This window comes from Plecotus auritus (genome assembly GCF_963455305.1).
Source record: "Plecotus auritus genome assembly, chromosome: 12".
Lineage (NCBI taxonomy): Eukaryota > Metazoa > Chordata > Mammalia > Chiroptera > Vespertilionidae > Plecotus > Plecotus auritus.
In genome coordinates, this window is record NC_137778.1 from 28,554,456 (window position 1) to 28,577,712 (window position 23,257).

Genomic DNA, 23,257 nt, shown 5'->3' on the forward strand with positions numbered 1-23,257 from the left:
AGCTCATGCTGACAGCTCCTAAAGCGTGTTCATGGCTCCTGGAGGACTCTTTCTACTGCATCTCTTCCTTTTCCAGGAGCTGGGCCTGGTGGGGCTTCTGGAAAAGGAGGAGATTCAAGCTGGTGTGGCTGCTGCCAACGTGAAGGGCGATCAAGAACAAGCCAGTAAGTCCTCTCCAGGCTGAGGTCTGGCCTGGATGTATCACAGGCTCTTGGAAGAGAATCTAACCCTTTGCCAGTTTCTGTGTAGCACAGGGCAACCTGCTGCCTGGTTTTCCATCCTGGCAAGGCACTTCTCTCTTCTCTCACATAGTGTGCCCTATTCCTGGCTGCAGGGAGGGACACTACAGATGAGTTCATTAAGGCCTTCGACATAATGGCAGTACTGCACCAGGCTGTCCTCCTAGGGTAGGCAACCTTCTAAGCACGTCCCGTTTATTTTGACAGTTTCAACTTGCTATAGTTCCTTTGCCTCCTGAAATGCAGTGATCTCTCAGATGCAATGACAGCAATGCACTGTGGGTGTTTTTGTATCCTTATTTCTCCCCAGTAGCTTGTGTGCTCCTTCATGCCAGTGCCCATAAGTCCCGGTGTTTGAAAGCTAAAACTACATTGATGCACCATGCCTCCTTTTTTGCTTGCGCCTGCCCTTTACAGCCCAGATGGCTCCACCTTGGAGCTGGTTTTTTATTCCTCTGTTTTGTCATCAAGATTTGATCCACCCTGGAACCCTTGGACTAACCTCATTTTCGTTATGCTCATAGCCTCCTGTCAGTCTTATGCTCACCACCTAAAGGACTCACCTCTGCCATGACAACCACTCCGTGTTACCTGCTGAGCTACTCAACTTCTAGTTCTCACATATTGCTTTTTCCAGAGCCTCTTCTTAAAGTGATCCAGCCCCCATCCCTCCCGAACCTTTAAAAACACATTTTGAACCTAGCAGAATAGGTCTTAAGAGTAGTTACAAAGCCATTACCGCTCAGAGATCCCCAGCAGAACCTAATTGGCCAGGAGAGTAGAAACGGCTCTGAAAGGCCAGCCTGTGCAGCTCTCTTGTTCCTCCCTGCAGTGCTCCAGGCTGTGCGGAGGATCAACAAAGCCATCCAGAAGGGGGTGGCAGCTGACACTGTGAAGGAGCTGATGTGCCCTGAAGCCCAGCTGCCTCCTGTGTATGCCTTTGCCTCGGCTATGTACCAGCAGGAGCTGGCCGTGCTCCAGCGGCAGCAGCAGGGGGTAAGCCCCAGAAATGTGGGTCTTGCTGCTGCAGGGATCAGGCAGTCAGTCCAGAGCACCCTCTGAGGGTACTCTTAGGGGCTAGTAGAGATTAGGGGAGGAAGGAGGGTGACCAGGCTTGCCCCCCGAGTATAGTATAATAGTTACACTGAGCAAAAACTGTTTTACATACTCATTTAATCCTTCAAAGAAACCTATAAGGTAAGTATTATTTCCACTTTAGAGATGAGGAAACTGAGGTGCAGAGGTAAGTAACTTGCCGACACAGGTGTAACTGGCAGTGCAGAATGAATGCTAAGCTGAGTGTACTGGCAGCTCGTGCTTTTAACAGTTCTGCTGCCCACTTCACCCCAGTCCATGTAGCTGCTCTGACAGCAGGGTGATAGGGCCCTTCCCTAGGTGATAGGCTCTTCGCAGTTTGTTAGAGGGTCTAGGCAGAGACAGGAAAGAGTAGATGGGAGGGAAGCGTAGATGATGTAAGTGGAATAGGACTTCAGACCAGGGAAATGGAGCGAGCAGAGCTAGTAAGTCTGGGAAGGCTTCCTGGAAGAGGAAGAGAATCATACCCACCCCCCTGCAGGCTTTTATAGAGCATCGACTCCAGGCTTGACTCTCAGGAAGGGCACAGCCTCAGCACAGGAGACTATAGCCCGAGCATCAAATAAGGACTAAGGGCAAGCATAGTGACTAAGGTTGCGGACTTTCAAGCCAGGCTGCCTGACTTCCATCTAGCTCTGCTACTTCCAGCCTCGTGACCATATAGTAAATGGGGACAATGATATATTTCATGAGTTAATATGTGCTTCGGAATGAGCGTTGGCTGTTATTATTATTATTATTATTCACAATATTCTGTTTGTAGAGGACAGGAGGGGTGCTCCAGACAGAGGGAAGAGCATAAGCAGATGTTTAAAAAGGAGGAGGCCTGGGCAGGGAAGTGGGCCAGGGCCTTTGGGGTGTGTGGTGCAGGGTGGAGGTGCCCACCGTGTCTTCCTGTCTGTGTGCCCGGGTCTCAGTGCAGTTCTTCATGTGTAGAAGGGAGCGGAGCTGGTAGAGCTCACCAGTTGAGTGTGGGCTCTGGAATCAGGCAGCTGGGTTAACTTACACTACTTGATTATGGGCTCATCGGTGAAATGGGGACATTAGTGATACCTACCTCATGGCTTGTTATGAAAATTAAATGTAATATGTGTAAAATACTTATACATTGAGCACATGGTCAGCATTCTCAGATATTAAGTATGAGTGTTAGTGAATGGGGTGTGGGGATAGAGACTGGGATATAGCAGAGTCTTGGGGGCAGGATGGCAGGTGGGCCCCCAGCCTTCACCAGCCCTCCCCCTGTTGTAGGAGCTTGGCCAGGAGGAGCTCTTCGTGGCTGTGGAGATGCTCTCAGCCGTGGTCCTGATTAACCAGGCCCTAGGGGCCAGGGATGCCAGCGGCTTCTGGAGCAGCCTGGTGAACCCCGCCACGGGCCTGGCTGAGGTGGAAGGCGAGAATGCTCAGCGGTGAGAAAGGGTCAGCCCCATGTTGAGAGGGAGGGAATGGAGGGAGTGGAGCCAAGACGCCAAGTTCTACTTGGGGACTAGCTTTCTGCATGACGGCCTGTTCTTCCCAGGAGTGGGTGGGGGCACAGTCATTCCCCTTTCCTCCACTGAGTCACTCTTGCATCGCAAAGATTTGAGTACCTGCTCATGTGCCAGATACTGTTCTACGTGCTAGGAAACGATAGTGAACAAAACGAAGTTTTGCTTTCCTCAAATTAACGTGTTAGTAGGGGAGACAGACAAAAAACAAACACGTCAGATGACTGGAAGAGAAGAGCTGTGGTGAGAGTGAAACAGGACACTGGGGGTAAAGGTGGGGATGTGGGAGGGGGAGTTTGTCTGTTTCACATAGTGTGGTTATGGGAGGCCTCCTTGGTAAGAGAGGGACCTACAGGGCATAAGTGAGACTATCGGGCACAGGCCCCAGAAGTGTACCTGGTGTATCCAGAGCACAGCAGGAAGCCTTCTGGCAGAGTAGAGTGAGCACAGGAGAATGGTGGGAGATGGAGTCGCCGAGGCCAGCTCAGCAGAAGTGGCTCAGTGGTTGAGCATCAACCTGTGAACCAGGAGGTCACAGTTCAATTCCCAGTCAGGGCTCGATCCCCAGTGTGGGAGCATGCAGGAGGCAGCCGATCAATGAGCATCTCTCATCACTGATGTTTCTATCTCTCTCTCCCTCTCCCTTCCTCTCTGAAATCAATAAAAATACATTAAAAATAAATAAATGAAAATAACAAATAAAAAGCAGCAGAGGCCAGACAGCTAGCTGTGGCTTTTACTTCAGTGAGGAAGGAAGCCAGAGAGGGTTTTGAGCGAGGAGGGAGGTGATTTGGACCCTCTGGCTGCTGTGCTGAGAATGGACAACAGGTTAGAAGGGGAGAAGCCGGGAGACCTGTTAGACATCTGTTGGAGTAATCCAGGCAGAGGCGATGGAGGCTTGGCCTAGGCCAGTAGCAGTGGAAGTGGTGAAAAGGAATCAGATTTGATATATACATTGAAAGTTGAACTGCATATGTAGTGGGTATGGGATGTGAGAGAGTGGATTTATATGACTCCCAGGTTTTTGGCCTGTGAGGCTGAAGTGAATAATTTCTGAGATGGGAAGGACTATGGGATACACAAGTTGAGCAGGGGGATCAGGAGGTCAGGTGTGAGCTGTGGGATTTGAGGTGCTTATCAGGCATTCACTTGGACATGCCAAGGAGGCAGCTGGGATTTATGCATGGGCTTGAGGTGTGCTTTGGGGAGTTAGTAGAATCTGGTGCTTCAAGCCATGAGATGAGATGAGGTCACCAAGGGAGAAAGGAGGGCTCGAGGCTGAGCCTGGGGATACTCCAGTGTTTAGAGGTTACGGAGGGACCAGCAGAGGAGGCTTAGAAAGAACAGCTGGTGAAGAGAGAAGAGAACCAAGAGACTGATATCCTGGAGGCCAGGTGAGGGAAGTCATTCAGGAGTTTCCCCTGATTTCTGGCTGATGATGCCCTTGTTGCTCGCCCTGCTGCCAGTTACTTTGATGCTCTGGTAAAGCTGCGACAGGAGCGTGGAATGAATGGGGCCTTCTTGAGCTGGAATGATTTGCAGGCCACTGTGAGCCAGGTCAACACTCAGGTCCAGGAAGAGACCGATCGTAAGTGGAGCCTGGGGCTGGGGGAGGATGGCCCGCCGTGGGGAGCCCTGACTCTTAGCCATAAGTCTGGGCCCTCTGCCCACCTAGATCTCTTTCCCAGAGGTCCTCGCGGTCAGTCTCATCAATGAGGCTCTGAACCAGGACAGCCCTGAGAAGACCTTATCCGCCCTGCTGCTTCCCTCAGCTGGCCTGGAAAATGTCAGCCTCCCTGTCGCCCCTCGGTACCATCTCCTCCTCGTGGCAGCCAAAAGGCAGAAGGCCCAGGTGAGGTTTGGGCTGTCTGGGTTGGTCATCAGAGCAGGAAGGACATCCCTTGTGGTTAGGATTGTAGGCAGTATGCATCATTGGAGAACTCCAACTTGATGGACAGTTCCTTCTGGGGAGGGGGTAGGAAGGGTGTGACCTGGCCATGGGAGAAGATGGCAACCAGAAGCTCTGGTTGCCAGCACAGAGCAGTGGGGCCTTGTGCATGGGAAAAGCACAGGCCTGGGAGCCAGAGAACTGAGTTAGACATGTCCTGCTCTGACATTAGTGACCATGTGACCTCTAGCAAATCTCTAATGTCTCTGAGCCCCACTTATCCTATATAATAAAGAGCTAATATGCTAGCCCTAACCGGTTTGGCTCAGTGGATAGAGCGTCGGCCTGTGGACTGAAGGGTTCCAGGTTCGATTCTGGTCAAGGGCATGTACCTTGGTTGCGGGCACATCCCCAGTAGGGGGTGTGCAGGAGGCAGCTGATCAGTGTTTCTCTCTCATCGATGTTTCTAACTCTCTATCCCTCTCCCTTCCTCTCTGTAAAAAATCAATAAAATATATATATTTTTAAAAAAAGAGCTAATATGCTAATTAGAACAAACAGCTGAATGACCTTCTGGACGAAGCCGGGGCTGCTAGGGGCTGTAAGGGCCGGCCGGGGCTGCAAGGGCCAAGATCCTTGCACGAATTTTGTGCATCGGGCCTCTAGTTCATCTATAAAATACTACATGCCCTGGTCCTACATACCTCCTGGAATGGGGGTAAAAATAAAATGAATTGAAGGATGTGGCACATATAACCTTTCTACTACTTTGTGTAGTAGAGAAGGTTGGGAAGGAGAAGGTCAAGGTCAGGATCAGATGGGCCTAAGAAGGTATGAAGTAAAGTAATGGGGAGTAGGCAGGTAGGTGGAGTCTCCAGTGTTGGCTCTCTCTGGACATGGCTTAGGCACAAGGGCAGGGAAGTGAGCTGTTGACAGGGTGGTGGATACTGAGGTAAGTGTAAGAGTTCTGGGGATGCTGTGGCCAAGCTGAGATGATGTTGGGCAAGCCTGAAAACAGGTAGGAAGAAACCTTCAGAGGGCAGCAGTCCCAGAGAGCACAGGCCATCCCTAAGCAGGGCGGGAGGAGGAGTGGAGCCTGCTGTCTCCGTGGCTCCCAATGTCAGCCTCCAGTTGGGTTCCCCTGGGCAGCGGAACCTGGGAACCAGGGAGACCACCTGGGCTCTTCTATCTCTCAATTTTCCAGGGGACAAGAGATCCTGGAGCTGTGCTATGGCTGGAAGAGATCCGCCAGGAAGTGGCCAGAGCCAACCAGGACACAGACACAGCTCAGAGGAGTAAATGGGCCGGGCAGGGGCAGCAGGGTGGAGGGGAGGGAAGGAGCTGTGGGCTCGGCAGGAGCCCAGATAATCAGGGCCTCCCCAGCCACCTCCATCTCCCTTTCAACCTCTTTGGGGAAGTGGGCTGGAATCAGAACAGAAGGGTTGCTGCTTGGACCATAGGATGGATTTCCCAGCAGTCAGTGGGCAGGACAACCTCAGGGGTTGAGAGTGCATTGTCTCCCCACGCCTCCTTCCATGCGGCACTTTCCCCCACAATGTGAGCATGTGAAATCAGGTGGGGGCCAAAAATGTGTACTATTTGCTATTGTACCCATCAGCTCTGGCTAGAGAACGCTGAGTCTTAAGTGTAGAGAAGTCTTGGTTTTGAGGAAAAGTAGGCAGGATCAGTGCAAATAGACACAAACATGTTAGTTCTCAGCTTCTGGAGTCCCTTTGTCCATCTGTCTGTGAGTGACTGGAAGGCAGGTGCTGCATCAACCACCTCCACTTCTTGGATTTTATTTTCTTCCTAAGAAACTGTCCTGGTGTTCTGTGCCCATATCCTGGCCTTGACCTTCTGTACCAGCTGACTTTCTTTTACCCAGCCCACCCCATGCTGCCTCTCCAGGAAGCCTTCCTTGACTGCGGTCTTTTCTTCAAGCACAGCTGCAAACTGTTGCTTTCCTGTGTCTGCATCCATCCTGGGATATCCCCTGTCTTCTCCATCCTATGGGGTGTTTTTGTGTCCTCCTCCGAATCCCTTACTGGTGGACAGGACAGGGCCCATGGGAAGGACTTGGGGAAGAATTGATCACTCCTTTCTGATTCCCTTGCCAGTGGCTCTTGGTGTGGCCGCCATCAACCAGGCCATCAAGGAAGGCAAAGCAGACCAGACAGAGCGGGTGTTGAGGAACCCCAATGTGGCCCTCCGAGGGGTCGTTCCTGACTGTGCTGACGGCTACCAGCGAGTCCTGGAAGGTGTCATGGCAAAGAAGAGGCGCCCAGGTAATGGCCCTAGCCTGACCGCCCATTTTCAGCCTGCCTTAGCCACCTCTTGCCTCTACCGACCCTTCTCTGCTTACTTGGCTTCTGCTTAGGGGACACAGCCTTCTGGGTTCAACATGACATGAAGGATGGCACCGCCTACTACTTCCACCTACAGACCTTTCAGGGGACCTGGGAGCAACCCCTTGGCTGCTGCCTCAACACCTCCCACCTGACTCGGGAGGAGATCCAGGTTGGCAGGGCCCCTGCAAGGGAGGAGACCATGGATGAGGGATCCCCTGTGAGAGAAGCTCCCACCCACAGGCTCTCTCTTCTGCCTCCACAGTCAGCCGTCACCAAGGTCACTGCTGCCCATGACCGCCAACAGCTCTGGAAGGCCAACGTCGGCTTTGTCATTCAGCTCCAGGCCCGCCTCCGTGGCTTCCTGGTTCGGCAGAAGTTTGCTGAGCATTCGCACTTTCTGAGGACCTGGCTCCCAGCAGTCATCAAGATCCAGGTGCCGGGTTCTGGCTTTCTCCGTCTTCAGGGCCTGAACTTATCTGAGCTTCGTGGTTCCCTCTGACTTCCTTTTTTTTTTAAAATATCTCTTTATTGATTTCAGAGAGGAAGGGAGAGATAAAACATCAATGATTACAGAGAATCATTGATTGGCTGCCTCCTGCACACCCCCTACTGGGGATTGAGCCCGCAACCCAGGCATGTGCCCTGACCGGGAATCGAACCTCTACCTCCTGGTTCACAGGACGACACTCAACCACTGAGCCACACCGGCCGGGCCCTTGCTACTTCCTTTTTGCTGAGTGGGTTTGGGATGGTCTTTTGGCTTCTGAACATACTGGTTAAGAGCATGGATTCTGGGCCCTAGACTACCTGGGTTTGCATCCCAGCTCTATCACTTGTGACAGGTTACTCCCGCTGTTTCTTCATCTGAAAAATAGAACCTGAAATTGTAGCACCCACCTTATAGGGTTGTTGTGAGGATTCAGTGAGATGATATCTAAAGTGCTTTAAAATAGTGCCTGGCAGATAGGCAAAAACATGGCATAAGTGCTAGTCACTGTCATCACCATCCCAATCCAGAGAGTATGAGAGCTGCTTGTTAGCTGCCTCACGGGGAAAGTGGAATATGATTTAGTAAGACATCAGAGTTTAGTCAACAGGAGGACTTCCTACTAGGATAGGAGGAGTGAAGAAAGGGCAGTGGTTAAACAGAAAGGGGTGGAATAGCTCTTAGGGAAAGAACTTCTGCCCTTTGTCTTTAGCCAGTCCTTTCCAGTCTTATTCTTGCAAGAATAAGGGGGTCTGGCCTAAGTCCTGGGAGACAGGGAGAGGTGGCACAGAGCCTTGGGCCACCTGCCTTCCAGCTATGGAGAAAAGAGATTCAGAAATGAGCCTGCTTGGTTGTGAGACTGTATCCTCAGGCTGGGGCACTTTACAAGCCAGGAATGATGGGAGTTGAACAAAGAAAGACCTCCCCAGGTAGATGTGACCTGGAGGGCCTCATGGAGGTGTTGGCAGTGTAAAGATACTTTATTTAATGAACATCTCTGAATGCCTGGTATCTGCAAAGGCTGCCACTGGGCACTGGGCAGGCATGGGAGATGGGTGTGAGACAGCTCATTGATCACTGGAATACAGCTGATGTTAGACGTTGTGATAGTAGAGACAAAAAGACATCCTCAGAGCATCCCAGATGCACAGGCTGAGACTGGCAAATGGCCCTCGATTATGCATTATGATGTAGGGCATGTGGGTGGTAATTGAGAGCTCAAGCTTTGGAGTCAGAGGCTGGAGTTTGCCTCCTGGTCCTACTATTTCTGGGTCCTGTGACCTCGAGCACCCTAACTCAGCCCTCTCCAGCATTCAGTTTCCTCGTTCATTATGATGGTACTCACCTAATCTGAGGATTAGGTAGGAAAATTACATGTAGCACACCGTTCAGCAGGCGCTCCATCGGTGGTAGCCATTATGAGCTGCTATATTTCAGGGCATCAGTCCCAGAACTTAATACAGAACCTTAGTCATCAACATTTAGTGGTCTGAATCATAGGGATTCCTCCTATGAGCCTGGACTGGAATTTCACACCAACTCTCCAAGGAGCCAAAAGCCACACCGACAGTGAGAGGAGGATAGAGTCATTTGCTACCAGTACTGGTGCTGTCGGAGTCTGGCCAAGTCCTGGGAGACAGAGAGGGAGGTGGCACAGAGCCTTGGGCCCCCTGCCTTCCAGCCATGGAGAAAAGAGATTCAGAAATGAGCCTGCTTGGGTGTGAGACTGTAATCTCTCCTGAAAGCTCTGGCCTTGGTCAGGACCCCAGTCCGAGTCCTAAATTCCAACAATCCAGGTTGCGAGGCCCCTGGTTAAGGAGGAGCCACCTGTGCCTTTTACTCGGCAGCTGTCCAGAGGGTATGCCAGGCAGTACCTGGGGTAGGAGAGGAAGGAGTGATGAGGAAAGACATGAAAATGGGGTCTCCTGGCCTCTAGGCTCCAGGAGGGACAGCAGCTGGTGTCACTCCAGCCAAGCTGGCTCTTACATCCTGTCCCAACAGAGGGGCAGTGCAAATCCTTAGGCTAGGGAAGGCTTGGCCAGGAGAGTTGTCTTTGAGAAGGGCTGGGAGGACATTGGCTGAAAGGGGATGCTCATAACCCACCAGACTATGACATTATCAGTGGTAGAGTGTACTCCAGGGATGGAGCACCTGGGAGAAATTTGACGTGGGCCCTAAAGGAGGAAGAATTTCAGAGGGTAGAGAAAAGGCTGGGGTGGTGGGGTGGTGGGGTGGTGAGGGGGAGCATCAGCAAAGATTCAGGGGCAGAAAATCATAAAGCATGATTAGAAGAAAGTAAAGTATCTGGTGTGACTAGAATCCTTAAGAAGGTAGGGACCAATGAAGAATTCAGATGGGAGTGTGTGGTCAGATGGATGAGAACTGGGGGCTTCGGGGCTGAGAGAGACATAGTCCAAGTGGTTCTTTAGGAAAATTAATGTCACACAAGCTTGGGGTGAAAGGGAAGAGGCCCCTGGGAAGGAGACCAAAACAGAAGGGAGCCTTGAGATTTGTGTCTTAGAGACCAAAGGGGGTGTGATTTATGGAGGAGGGAGGTCACTTGAACCCTTTGTAGCAGACCAGTCATGGGGAGAGGCCATTAGACTGACAGATGAATTACTGGGGACCTTGGAGGGAAGATTTACTCAGAGCTGTATGGTATAGTTGTAAAGAGAAGTGTGAGTTGAGAATTTTAGTGACCTGTACCCACTGGTAGAGATGGAGGGCACGCAGCTCTGTGCCTGTGCACACTTCACACCCATGCCACCGTGTGCCTCCCAGACTGTGCATGTGAGGGATGATGGGGAGTGTGATGTCTGTGGGTGGACTCAGTGCGTGGATGAGTGTATTTGGGGAGGATGTGGTGCATGGTTTGCTTAAGTTGGTGAGTAGGTGTATGCTTTATTAATTTCTTTTAAGCTTGAATCTTAGTTAAGTTTCTGTGAGGAGGTGTTGGTGAGCACGGGTATGTGTGTTTGATTGTATAATGCGAGCTGGTACCAGGGAATGTGGCAGAGGGCATGGTTGGCTTTGTGCCAGTATTTGGCCTCCCCGATGAAATTTGAAACTCTTGGGGAACAGGGCCAGTTTCCCCCTCTCCCTCCACGTTCCCTGGAGAGCCCAGGACAAGCTTTTCTACAAGCCTCTCAGGCCAACAGGGACCAGCCAGGGTTAATTCTTTTTCTCTCCTAATGTGCAGGCTCACTGGCGGGGTTACAGACAGAAGAAGATGTACTTGGAACGGTTGCAGTATTTAAAAGCAAACGTCGATGCCGTCATCAAGGTAGCTGGCATGATTCGGGCAGGTCCCTGTCTCTCTGGAAAGATCCCCTGAGAACAGTTTTTCAGTCCTCTCACCGACTTGTGATCTTGGGAGATGGCTGAATTGTCCTGGGCCTGAGGGCAGTGTGTCTCTTTCCCCAGATTCAGGCTTGGGCCCGGATGTGGGCAGCTCGGAGGCAATACCGGAGGCGCCTGGGCTACTTCCAGAAGAATGTGAGTGTCGTCCTCCTCACCCTGTCCCTATTCCCAACCTTTACCCAGGAAACCAGGGCGAGGGCAGTCGGTGATCCTTTTTCTGTCTGTGTTCACGCAGGTTAATGCTGTTGTAAAGATCCAGGCATTTTTCCGAGCTAGGAAAGCTCGGGATGACTACAGGATGTTAGGTGAGCTGCCTGGCCATGCTCTGCCTTGTGAGGAAACTGCCTGGTTTCCCTCTTCTGTGTCTGGGTGTCTCCGCTCTGCGAGTCTGATGGTTTCCAGGGAGAATGTCACCCCACCCCACAACTTGCAAAGTGGGGCCCTGGCGAAGTTATCTGGCCCTCTTGAGCCCTTTCCTCTCATTGGCTGCTGCTGTCCCAAACCTTGAGCATGCCTTACAGGGGTGGTCAAACTTTTTGACTCGAGGGCCACAATGGGTTCTTAAACTGGACCGGAGGGCCGGAACAAAAGCATGGATGGAGTGTTTGTGTGAACTAATATAAATTCAAAGTAAAGGAGCGGAGGGGAGAGCAAGAGAACCCTCCGCTCTTTCGGCTCCGCGGGCCGGATAGAACAGCCGAACGGGCCGGATCCGGCCCGCGGGCCGTAGTTTGCCCACGGCTGCCTTAGGACCTGGAGTGGCAGAACAGTGAGCAGATGCCCCTGCCTTTGGGGATCCCCCGGTTTGATGGGAGAGATAGGGATCCCCCAGAGTCAGGCAGGTCTAGATATTCCTCCTGGGGCTACACAGCAGGTAAGGGGGAGGTACAGGTTGTCTGTGCAGGAATGTCGAATGGATGTGGTGACAAAAGCCACCCTGCCCACCCCAGTAACAGAAAGCCTGCTCACGGGGACAGCTCCTCTGATCAGGTGCATTACATACCAGGCTCTCGTTATCTTCCTGTTGCTACCACCAAAGCCACACGAAAAGAAAAGGACCTTCCTCCTCTCCCTAGAGGTCCAGCCTTCTCCCACTTTGCCCTCTCCCTGCCTATGACCCTCTGACCTGCCCACCGCCGTGGGAAACAGGTGCAGCTCATGGAGTCCTTTCTGCAGTGCCGGGGAGCATGAAGGCGCTGCCCCAGTTCCCAGTGGTGGGTGTGCGCTTAAAGCCTTAAAGAAGTCCTTCTAGGCTGCTCTCGGCTCCTGTCCAAAGTCCAGAAGCCCAGCCTTGGAGATCCTCCTCCTTGTTGCGAACCATCTCCAGGTTCTCCACTGGCCCTTGGGTACACGAAAAAGTTGGCCCCTTTCCTTTCTGGGCCTGAGGTCACACGCCTGGGCTCCCAGTTGAATAGACTGTTCAAGAGTCATCTCTTTCACCTCCTCCGCCCCTTATCCCACCCTGTCCTGCCTGCAGGGGCACCGCCTGCCCCCTCTGGCAGGGACACTCAGCCCATCTGCTTCCCAGCAGCAGCTGCTTTTCCTCCTCCCTCTCCCCAGCCTGGCCCTTTCTATTTTTTCTCTTGCCGTGCGCTGGTAACACTGCCCTGGCCATCCTTCATCTTCATTTGCTTCTCTTTAGTTTATAGTTTTCCTGGAAGAACTTTCTTTTCCCAGTTCTGTCTCCCAGTTTCATTATCACAAGCTTCACTGGGCACTGCCATCTACCAGCCACGTGGTCCTAGGCAGGTGACTTGACTTCTTTATTGCCTCAGTTTTCTCATTTATAAGATGGGAATAATGGCAGCCTTATCTTGTTTGGAGGATTAAATGAGTTAATGAACTGTATTTCATTGAATCCAAGATGCCATCAGTTGTCTTCGATGTTACCATTCTTCACTCCAAGACTCCCGCCAGGCAGTAACCAGATCAATCCATAAAACCTGTCCATGTGGCCCTAACCGGTTTGGCTCAGTGGATAGAGTGTCGGCCTGCAGACTGAAGGGTCCCAGGTTCAATTCCAGTCAAGGGCATGTACCTTGGTTGTGGGCACATCCCCAGTAGGGGGTATGCAGGAGGCAGCTGATCGATGTTTCTTTCTCATCGATGTTTCTAACTCTCTGTACCTCTCCCTTCCTCTGTAAAAAATCAGTAAAAAAAAAAAAAAAAAAAAAAAAACCTGTCCATGTGATCTGGCCATTCTCCTACTTCAGTCCTGCCCGGAATCCCATTGACCTGGGCATAAAATCTGTGTCCTAACCGCAGCTTCCGAGGCTCTCTCTGCTCCAGCCTCTGCCTGTACCTCTCGCCTCACTGACCCCTGGCTGTGTCCCTCACCTCCTGCACCCTCTGCTGTGCTCCAGACGGGAGGGCCTCTGGCACTTCCTAAAACAGCCCCGCTCCCTTGCTCGCACCTCCTTTTCACAGTCATCAGGTGAGAGCCTGCTCTCCTCTGGGAAGCCTTTCTTCACTCCTCACGTGGGTTTGAGTGGCCGGTTTTCGTTTTTCTGAAGGTCCCCATGTTCACACCTCTGAAGACACACACCACACTGTCGTGAATTGTGGTTTCCTTGTCCAGTTCCCTTACTGGACAGGACCTAGTTTTATTCATCTTCCAAGTCTGACTCTTTTCTATTTATTACTGGTTGTGTAAACTAGGGCAAGTTGTTTACCCTCTCTGTGCCACAGAGAGCTCATCAATTGGTTTTAGTATTCTGACCCCACAGGGTTGTTTTAAGTATATAAGGCAGTTTCTGTCCCATAGTGAATATTGTCTGTAGTAGTTTTGTTGTTATAGCCTGTAGCTTAGCTCAGAGGCTTCTCTCTGCTCCAGTACCCATTCCAAAAGAGATTCCAGGAGAAGCACCATCTAGCTCTGACCTCCCTATAATATAAAACCCACCGGACATCCCTTCTACTCCTGCTCCTCCCTGTGCAGACTCTCCTGACAGAGGAGGGTTGTGTGAGGGGCAGGTAAGGCTGAGTGGAGGCTGATAAGTGAAAATGAACTTGGGATGAAGGATAAGAGCAAGTTAGCTCAGCAGAAGTGGGTAGTAAATCGGAATAGGTGGGCCCAGGGGTATCATCCGAGGGAGCTGGGGCTCTGACTTTGGTGTGTAGATCACTAGGATAGGCCCAGGTCGGGGCTGAGTCCACCGGCATGGGAAGGACAGCTCGTCCTCATCATACCTGGCTAACGAGGTGGTCAGGGACAGGACCGATTGGGAGGCTGCCCATTGTCCTCCAGCTACAAGCAGAACCAGATGGGGTCTGGGGGCCTGCTGGCCGTAACCAGAAGGGGGACTGAGGGTAGCATGACTAGGGTAGGCAGTGGGCGGGGAAGCCTCTGGTGAGCGCATTCTGATCCTGATGCCTCTTTCCTTCCTGCCAGTCCACACGCCCCACCCCCCTCTCAGCGTGGTGCGCAGATTTGTCCACCTCTTGAATCAAAGCCAGCAGGACTTCTTGGCTGAGGCAGAGCTGCTAAAGCTCCAGGAAGAGGTGGTCAGGACGATCCGGTCCAACCAGCAGCTAGAGCAGGACCTCAACCTCATGGACATCAAGATCGGCCTGCTGGTGAAGAACCGGATCACCCTGCAGGTGAGGGGCCTGCCCCCAAATCTGGCTGCTTCTGGAGCAGTGATAGTGACGTTCTGTGGTTGCTAATCCACTATTTTTAAATGTCTGGATTTCATCACCTTGCTCAGGTCCCTGGTCCAGGGTTCCTCTGCCCTAGTAATTTGTTGGACACATCTGATATAGTAGAAAGAGCATTGGACATACAATTGGAATGCCTGGCTCTGCTGATTCTTAGTGATGGCACTGTGGGCTGGTGATTTAACCTCTGAGTCTGTTTCCTCGTTAGTAAAGTGGAAATAATGAGAGGCCCCACCTCACCGGGCCAAATGTAGAGATAGATAGCTCCTTAAACTGTAAATTACCATATGATTATGCAAGGATGGGATAGAAATAATATCTCCACTTAAATTTGTACAACAATCCAATAAGAACTAACAGGGGAGCATTTTAGATCTTGCTTCCTGGTAATTGTCAGTTTTGGTTCAAATAAATTCAAAAAAGAAGAAGAAGAACTAACAGCAAAACCAATAGACATGATGCCTCAGCCTGGCAACCCAGTCCTCTCTGAGGACTCACCCTGTGAGAGCAGGGGTGCCAAGTGGCGTTTTGGGGCAGAAGGAGGGGCCCTTCCTCACCCTAGAACTGCTTAGCTCCCTTGGCTCATACCTTGAATACCTTGAACAGCAGAAAGCCCTGGTTCTTCCAGCCGCTGATTCTAGACCATATGTTCTGTGCTCCGGGCTGGCCTGGGCTGGTTGTATCATCCGCTCTCCCCACACCCTCCCTCCCCCCCCAACCCCCCTGCAGGAGGTGGTCTTCCACTGCAAGAAGCTGACCAAGAAGAATAAGGAACAGCTGTCGGATATGATGGTTCTGGACAAGCAGAAGGGATTAAAGGCGCTGAGTAAAGAGAAACGGCAGAAACTAGAAGCTTACCAGCACCTCTTTTACCTGCTCCAGGTGAGCAGAGGACTTTGGAAGGAGATGTCTCCACCATCTCCTGAGGGTCTGGGACCTTGAGGCCTGCAGGTGCTTTTGCCTCCATGTGAGGTGTCCTTTCCCATAGTCCTAATGCCTTACCCCCTGAGAAAGAGACTGTTCCCTCCCATTTGTCTGAAATGTTTCTAATACCCCTGAGAAAATGTGACAGTGCTTTCTCCATTCCAAGTTCTCATCAGGAAAACCGTCCTTTCTCTGATCACTGGTCCTCAAGGTGCATGAGCAGTCATTCCCATCTCCCCCATTGCTTGCAGACTCAGCCCATCTACCTGGCCAAGCTGATCTTTCAGATGCCACAGAATAAAACCACCAAGTTCATGGAGTCAGTTATTTTCAGTCTGTACAACTATGCCTCCAACCGCCGCGAGGCCTATCTCCTGCTCCAGCTGTTCAGGACAGCGCTCCAGGAGGAAATCAAGTAGGTTTTCTAGATGCAAAGGAATGGAAAGAGCACAGGTTAAGAGATGCCATTGTTGGTTCCTTCACAAGGTAGCAATTTGTTGAGGATTGAGGCTAGAAATGGAATCAGAAGACCTCTTTTCTCTGCCTCCTGTGGAGTGACTGTCAGACATCTCCTAGGACAGCACAGTGGGAGGACATGGGCTGACATCTTCGCACAAAAGATGAGCTAGAGATAACAGGTCATTTTTAGGAGGAGGGACACCAGAGCAGGCTTCAAAGAGCCAAAATCTCAAAAAGGAAAAGCAACTGTTTGTCCTACACAGGGGCAGGAGGCCAGCTTCAATGACCTCTTGAACTTCCTACCATAGGTCAAAGGTAGAAAAACCCCAGGACATGGTGACAGGCAACCCAACTGTGGTGAGGCTGGTGGTGAGATTCTACCGTAATGAGCGTGGACAGAGTGCCCTAAGGGAGATCCTGAGCAAGGTAATCCAGGACGTGTTGGAGGACAAGATGCTAAGCATCCACACAGACCCTGTTCACATCTACAAGAGCTGGATCAACCAGACCGAGGCCCAGACAGGACAGCGCAGGTGAGCAGATGGGCAGAGGACAGAGGGAGAGCTCTCTTTGATCAGACCTGTCTTGGGCCCCACTGGGGAAGCTTGGGTGTACTTTGAAGGTGGCATGTAAATGAGCGTGCTGATTATGCAAATACGTCACCAGCCCTATAGGTTGAAATAAGGTAGCCTTTCAGACCTCCTCTGGTAATTAAGACGGGACTGATGTAAATGACACTGGACCTGGTGTGCTTAACATAGAAAGAGCAGCACAGATGAGTATGCAAATTTGTTTAATTGCTGTGTGAGTGCTGGTAAATGATATGTCAGATTTGTTAGGAGTTGGGATATGGCCTCCTTATTGATAGGGGTATAGATGAATATTCAGATTTATGATGAATAGGCAAATGAGATAGTGGAGAAATAGTTTGGCCTTACAGATGGGAGGCATTACTCAGTGCATAGGTACTAGGAGGTGGAGCCACTGAGGAGGGCAGGCAGTGCTGGTGGCTTCTCGCGGTGGCACACAGGCGTGTGGGTGGGGGCACTGCCAGGCCTGGCCCAGCTTTCCCTGTTGCTCTGACTGCCAAAGCCTAAGTGCCCGCAGCCCTGGTGTCCTCAGTTCCCCTCGGGAGACTTTCCGCAGGCTCCAGTTCTCCGTTCTCTTCTGCACTTTTCCACCTCCCCGAGGCTATTCCAGCTCTTTCTTTACTTTCCACTCACATGGATCCAGTCCCTTCTGAGTCCTTTTTCCTAATTTTGCTCTGATCCCCTTAAGCATGCTGGGCGGCCCTTAGCATGTGTGTGCATGCAATCCTGTTGTTAGATGAAGAGTTTAAGGGAGAAGACCTTAGGAGGGGAGGCCATGGGAGGGGGACTCTGGCTGATACCTTGTCTCTCTGTCCACAGCCACCTTCCCTACAATGTCACCCCAGAGCAGGCCTTGAGCCACCCTGAGGTCCAGAGACGACTGGACATCTCCCTTCGCAGCCTCCTCGCCGTGACTGACAAATTCCTTGTAGCCATCATCTCATCTGTGGACCAAATTCCGTATGTGCAACAGCCCCGCCCCACCCAGGCCAGGCCGTGATGGGAAGAGCAGAGCAGTCCTGAAGGGGTGGGGCAGAACAAAGGGATGTGGCTGGGGGTACCCTAGGGCTTCTAGGAGGTGCATGGAGAGAGTGCACAGATACCCTGCTAGAGACTGAGCTGAAATACAGATGCAGGTCTGCATGTGGCCTGTCAGGACTTCACTGGAGCCAGAGAGGAAACATCAAGTGATTATGGGGTCATATTATTGTCTGAGAGCAAATGGGGGTGGGGGGGGAGGGTAGGACTCTCCAGTCCACAAAGTCAGAAATAAGAGATACTTCAAATGAGTAAGCACTTTATAGTTCTCTCCTTTCTTAAAATTTGCCAGTAAGGGTTTTGTGAAAAGCAAATGATTGGAAACGTTGACAAGGTGAGCCTCATCTAGGTCATCATTCAGCCAGCCAGTCTTCCTGGTGCTCAGAGCTGCAAGAGACACTGGGGCGGGGGGCGGGGGAGAGGTAAAGGCATGTACTGGGGGGTTGGGGAGGCCGGGGGAGAGGTCAGTGGGGGGAAAAAAAAGGAGACATATGTACTACTATTTGTAATACTTCAAACAATTAAAAATAAATAAATAAAACATTAAAAAAAAAAAGAGCTGCAAGAGGCAAAGTGGGGATGCAGGTGAGGGAACCCACAGAGTTTAAAACTGCTCCCCAAACCTGGAAGCTGGATTAAGAGTTTACAGTTAGGATTCAGAAAGGATTGTGCTAGAGCTAATAAAGGAAAGCACACGATGAACTGTAAACTTCTGTCTCTGGTACCCTAGGAGATAGAAATAGCTCTTAAACAAATTTAAAGAAATTTGTAGGTGGTCCATCCATGATAAGAATAATAATAATTTAAAAAAATGAAGTCTGCCATGTTGAATAGCACTCCACCATTACTTTCACAGACATCATCTCACTTGATCCTCACAAAAACCCTATGAAGTAGGGCAAGAATAATCATCCCACCCTGGCTGGGTAGCTCAGTTGGTTACAGCATCATCCCAATAGGCCAAGGTTGTGGGTTTGATCCCCAGTCAGAGAACATACAAAAATCAACCAATGAGCCCTAACCGGTTTGGCTCAGTGGATAGAACGTCGGCCTGCGGACTGAAAGGTCCAGGTTCGATTCCAGTCAAGGGCACGTACCTTGGCTGCGGGCATATCCCCAGGGGGGGTGTGCAGGAGGCAGCTGATCAATGTTTCTCTCTCATCGATGTTTCTAGCTCTCTATCCCTCTCCCTTCCTCTCTGTAAAAAATCAATAAAATATATTTAAAAAAAACAACAACCAATGAATGCGTAAGTGGAACAACAAATCAATGTTTCTCTCTCTCTCTCCCTCTCCCTCTCCCTCTCCCTCTCCCTCTCCCTCTCCCTCTCCCTCTCCCTCTCCCTCTCCCTCTCCCTCCCTTCCTCTCTCTCTAAAATCAGTAAATAGTTCTGGCTGGGTGGCTTCGTTGGTTAGAGCCTTGTCCCATACACCAAAAGGTTTCAGGTTTGATTCCTGATCAGGGCACATAAGTAGGTTTTAGGTTTGATCCCCAGTCGGGGCAGGTATGGGAGGCAAACAATTGATGTTTCTTTCTCTCTCTCTTTTTCTCTCTCTCTTCCTTCTTCTTTCCTCTTCTTCTCTCTCTCAAGTCAATAAACATATTCTCAGGTGAGGATAAAAAAATTTTTAAAGAAAATTAAATCAGTAAATTAAAAAAAAAAAAGAAGAAGAAGAATTATTCCCATATTCCAGACCAGGGAACAACTTCCAAAGGGGAAGAAAAAAGCGTAAGCTGATATCTCTGGTTAGTGGTAGAGTCAGGACCGGAACTCCTACTCCAGTTCATTGTTGTCCTTGGGCCTGTCTCGCCCAGGCCAGGCCCGTCACGGTGCTCTGTGAGAGCCGGCAAGATTGGCCACCTCAGAGCCTCCCTGGCTGTCCTGGGACAGGGTTCTGGCTGTGCGGATCAGGCACCCAAGGCACAGGCTAAAGGAGGTGCCTCTGTGGGGGGTGGCGGGGTAGATACTGTAGTGTCTCCAGGGGAAGACTACAGGGGCCAAAGGAGACTCTCAGGCCAGGTGGGAAACTGTGAGAGCCTAGTGGATGAGGGCCCTGGTCTTGGGTTACTGACACAAGGGCATGAGGGAGGGACAAGATCCAGAGAAGTTTGGAGAAGGGCATCAGGGAGCTGGCTGTGGAGGGTCAGTGCTGATGCTTAACTCTGGTGTGGCTGAGCCTGTGGGGAGAGAGGCAGGCAGGCACTCCTGACCTGCTGAGCTCTGAACTCCGGTAGAAATGGGCAGGAACGTAGCACACCAATTGTTTTGTCCCCAGCTATGGGATGCGATATGTGGCCAAGGTCCTGAAGACGACTCTGGCAGAGAAGTTCCCTGATGCCATGGAAAACGAAATCTATAAGGCAAGTGTCTCTCCTCCCCAACTGCCTGGGCTGTCCTTTGCCCCAGTGGTGCCTGTGAACCCCTAGATTGAGACAAGAGGACAAAAAATCCTGTCCTGTAAAAATGTAAGAAGTAAAATGGACCCTGGCTTACCAGCAGGGCTTCAGGTGGAAGATGGAAAGGCAATTGGGACATGAACTGACAACCCTAGACTTGTCGGGAGATCTGGGTTCTAGTCCTACCTCTTCCTCAAGTTTGCTGTGTGACCTTGAGCAAGTTGCTGGCCTGCTCTAGGTCTTGGTGGGTCTTTCTAGCCAAGTGAGCTGGGCAGGTGGGGCTGGGCTGCCAAGGCAGAGCCCGGAGTGCTGTGAGATGTCTCCTCTGCCCTCAGGTGGTAGGGAACCTGCTGTACTACCGATTCCTGAACCCAGCGGTAGTGGCCCCCGACGCCTTTGACATTGTGGCCATGGCAGCAGGCGGTGCCCTGGCCGCCCCCCAGCGCCACACCCTGGGGGCTGTGGCTCAGCTCCTGCAGCATGCCGCAGCTGGCAAGACCTTCTCGGGGGAGAGCCGGCATCTGCAAGTCTTGAACGACTATCTGGAGGAGACGCACTTCAAGTTCAGGTCTAGGGTCCTGGCACCCTGTTCCTCTCTGTCCCCTTTTTCTCCTCTTCTGATCTTTCATGTCCCACTTCCCCTCTCTGGAATCCACGAGAAAGAGAGGCATGAGGTGAAGAGAATACTTAGTGGGCTGGAGGGGAGATTGTTGGAAGGACACCCTAGTGGAGGGAAAGAGGACTGTTGAAGGAAGTGGTTTGGGGGGAACTGGGAGAGAGGGAGGCAGGACAGAGGGTGGGAGCTGAGACTGGAGAGTCAGAGCTGGCTTGACCAGTCACTGGAGAGGGCCAGAGGCATGAGGAGGTGCTGACCCGCCCCACTCTCACACGCTCTCCCTGTGGAGATAGGAGGTTCGTCTGCCGAGCCTGCCAGGTGCCAGAGCCAGAAGAGCGCTTTGCGATGGACGAGTACTCGGACATGGTGGCTGTGTCTAAACCCACGGTGTACATCACTGTGGGGGAGCTGGTCAACACCCACAGGGTGAGGGGCTGCAACCTGGGGGGTGCTGGGCAGGTGGGCAGGGCTGTGGAAGTCCACGATGGGTGGCGGGCTGACCCTTGCAGGAAGGCCTGGCTCAGACCCTGCATCTCTTTCCTGCCTCCATGCTGCAGCTATTGCTGGAGCACCAGGACTGGATCGCTCCTGATCACCGTGACCCCCTCCACGAGCTCCTGGAGGACCTTGGGGAGCTGCCCACTGTCCCTGACCTCATCGGTGCGTGCTGGGGCCAGCTGGGGGCCTGCAGGGAGGGATGGACAGGCAGGTGAGCAGGGCATGCTCACCTGCCCTCTCTTGAGTTTTTGTTCAGCCAGCGATGTGTGCCAGGAAGCTGGTTACCCACTCTTCCTCCCTCTCCCTCTCATTGGGAGGTGGACACGTGGACACAGACTGATATGGAGAGAGTGGGAAGACAGTAGAGAGACACATACCATCATATAAGTGGCCAGTTAAGTCACATGAGATAGCCCTGTCCGGTGTAGCTCTGTCCGGTTGGGCGTTGTCCCGTGCACCGAGAGGTTGCCAATTCAATTCCCAATCAAGGCACATGCCCAGGTTTCAGGCTCAATCCCTGGTGGGGAGCGTGCAGGAGGCAGCCAATCGATGTTTTGCTCAGGATTTCAGGAGTTATGGATTGGGAGAAAGCATATGGATTGGGGTAGACAGAATGGAGGTGCTGACAGATAGGAAAGAGCTAGGAGCTCTAGGCTCAGGGAGGTACAGCCCCCTGCCCTCAGGGCACCCAAGACTGGCACTGTTGGGGAGGCATGTCTCCAGTAACACAAGGGTGAGCTCTGTGGGTAACAGCCCTCCCATTGGTGCTCAGGGTTGAGGGCATAAGGTGGTGCCAGGGTCAGTGTGGGAAAGCTTCCTGGAAGAGGGGTGCATGGAGCAGTGTCTACTGTGACCCTATCTCTGCACGTGGATGTTTATGCTTGTCTCTCCCTTTTCTCACCCTACCTTAGGGGAAAATGTAGCTGCCGATGGGAGCGTGGATCTGAGCAAGCTAGAGGTGTCCCTGACACTTAACAACAAGTTTGAAGGGCTAGAGACAGACGCTGATAATACCAGTGCCCGAAGCCTTCTTCTGAGGTGAGTGGGCGTGGCCACGGCCCCCTGCTTACCTGAGCTTTCCCACTCAGGCCAGTAAAACGGCCTGCACAGAAGTGGCCAGTCCACCTCCTTCCTGGGCTCTCCTGTCCTTCAGAAGGTTCTCCCTGAGCCTAACGCGTTCCCCTTGCTGCCTCTCAGCTGCCTTCCTCCGGCAGCCCAGCTTCTGCTCCGTGTGGTAGCTAAAGGCAAAGGAAGTGTAGGACATTGGCAACAGCAGACCTTTGTGTGTTGTTGTGCTGTCGATCCAATGCTTTTTCATGTTATCATTTAACCCGAGTAACAGGCTGCTTTCCAGTTGCGGAAAGAAACTCGAGGTTAAGTGATTGGCCCAGAGCCCCATGGCCAGTTGGTTGTGGAGCTCGTGTTCTAATTCCTGTTGTTGCCAAGTGATGGTCAGCACATGGGCCTGGAGCTTGGTTCCCCCAGTTCTGCAAAAGTGAGGGAGGCCCTGCCAGTGTGACTCAGTGGTTAAGCATTGACCCATGAACCAATAGGTCACCGGTTCGATTCCTGGTCAGGGCACATGCCCAGGTTTCAGGTTTGATCCCCAGTAGTGAGGGTGCAGGAAGCAGCCAATTGGTATTTCTATCTCTCTCTCCCTCTCTCTCTAAAATCAATAAAGACATATTTTTTTTTTTAAAAAGTGAGAGCCGAAACCGGTTTGGCTCAGTGGATAGAGCGTCGGCCTGCGGACTGAAGGGTCCCGGGTTCGATTCCGGTCGGGGGCATGTACCTTGGTTGTGGGCACATCCCTGGTGGGGGGTGTGCAGGAGGCAGCTGATCGATGTTTCTCTCTCATCGATGTTTCTAACTCTCTGTCCCTCTCTCTTCCTCTCTGTGAAAAATCAATAAAATATATATTTTTAAAAAAAAAGTGAGAGAGGCCTCACAAAGGGCTGGGCTGGTCTTCGGGCAGAAGAGGAGCCGAGTCACCACCTCGGTCTCCCTGCCAGCAAGACAGCCCCTCCTCATTCATTCACCCTGTAAACCGGGGAGCTGGGTGCTCAGCTCTGTCTTGCCATCCAAGGCTTTGCAGCGGGATCAGGCTAGGGGTGAACACACAGCCAGAGCCACCAAGAGGGAAGTGGGTGTCTGGTGCATTGAGAGCTGAGGAG

At 51.8% G+C, this 23,257-nt stretch overlaps 1 protein-coding gene across 1 annotated transcript in view; it reads left to right on the plus strand.

Moving 5' to 3' along the window:
• IQGAP3 (IQ motif containing GTPase activating protein 3) overlaps window positions 1–23,257 on the plus strand; it is a gene marked incomplete at its 5' end in the record, with an annotated part of 40,104 nt that overhangs the window by 11,375 nt on the left and 5,472 nt on the right. The window contains 22 exon segments of the mRNA XM_080647817.1: window positions 77–164; window positions 1,072–1,235; window positions 2,586–2,743; window positions 4,288–4,409; window positions 4,510–4,673; window positions 5,914–6,004; window positions 6,827–6,994; window positions 7,087–7,226; window positions 7,320–7,490; window positions 10,744–10,827; window positions 10,968–11,039; window positions 11,140–11,209; window positions 14,296–14,504; window positions 15,291–15,443; window positions 15,737–15,900; window positions 16,253–16,477; window positions 17,354–17,494; window positions 19,849–19,933; window positions 20,305–20,537; window positions 20,879–21,011; window positions 21,143–21,245; window positions 21,995–22,121. Coding sequence (XP_080503943.1) covers window positions 77–164; window positions 1,072–1,235; window positions 2,586–2,743; window positions 4,288–4,409; window positions 4,510–4,673; window positions 5,914–6,004; window positions 6,827–6,994; window positions 7,087–7,226; window positions 7,320–7,490; window positions 10,744–10,827; window positions 10,968–11,039; window positions 11,140–11,209; window positions 14,296–14,504; window positions 15,291–15,443; window positions 15,737–15,900; window positions 16,253–16,477; window positions 17,354–17,494; window positions 19,849–19,933; window positions 20,305–20,537; window positions 20,879–21,011; window positions 21,143–21,245; window positions 21,995–22,121 — 3,065 coding nt within the window.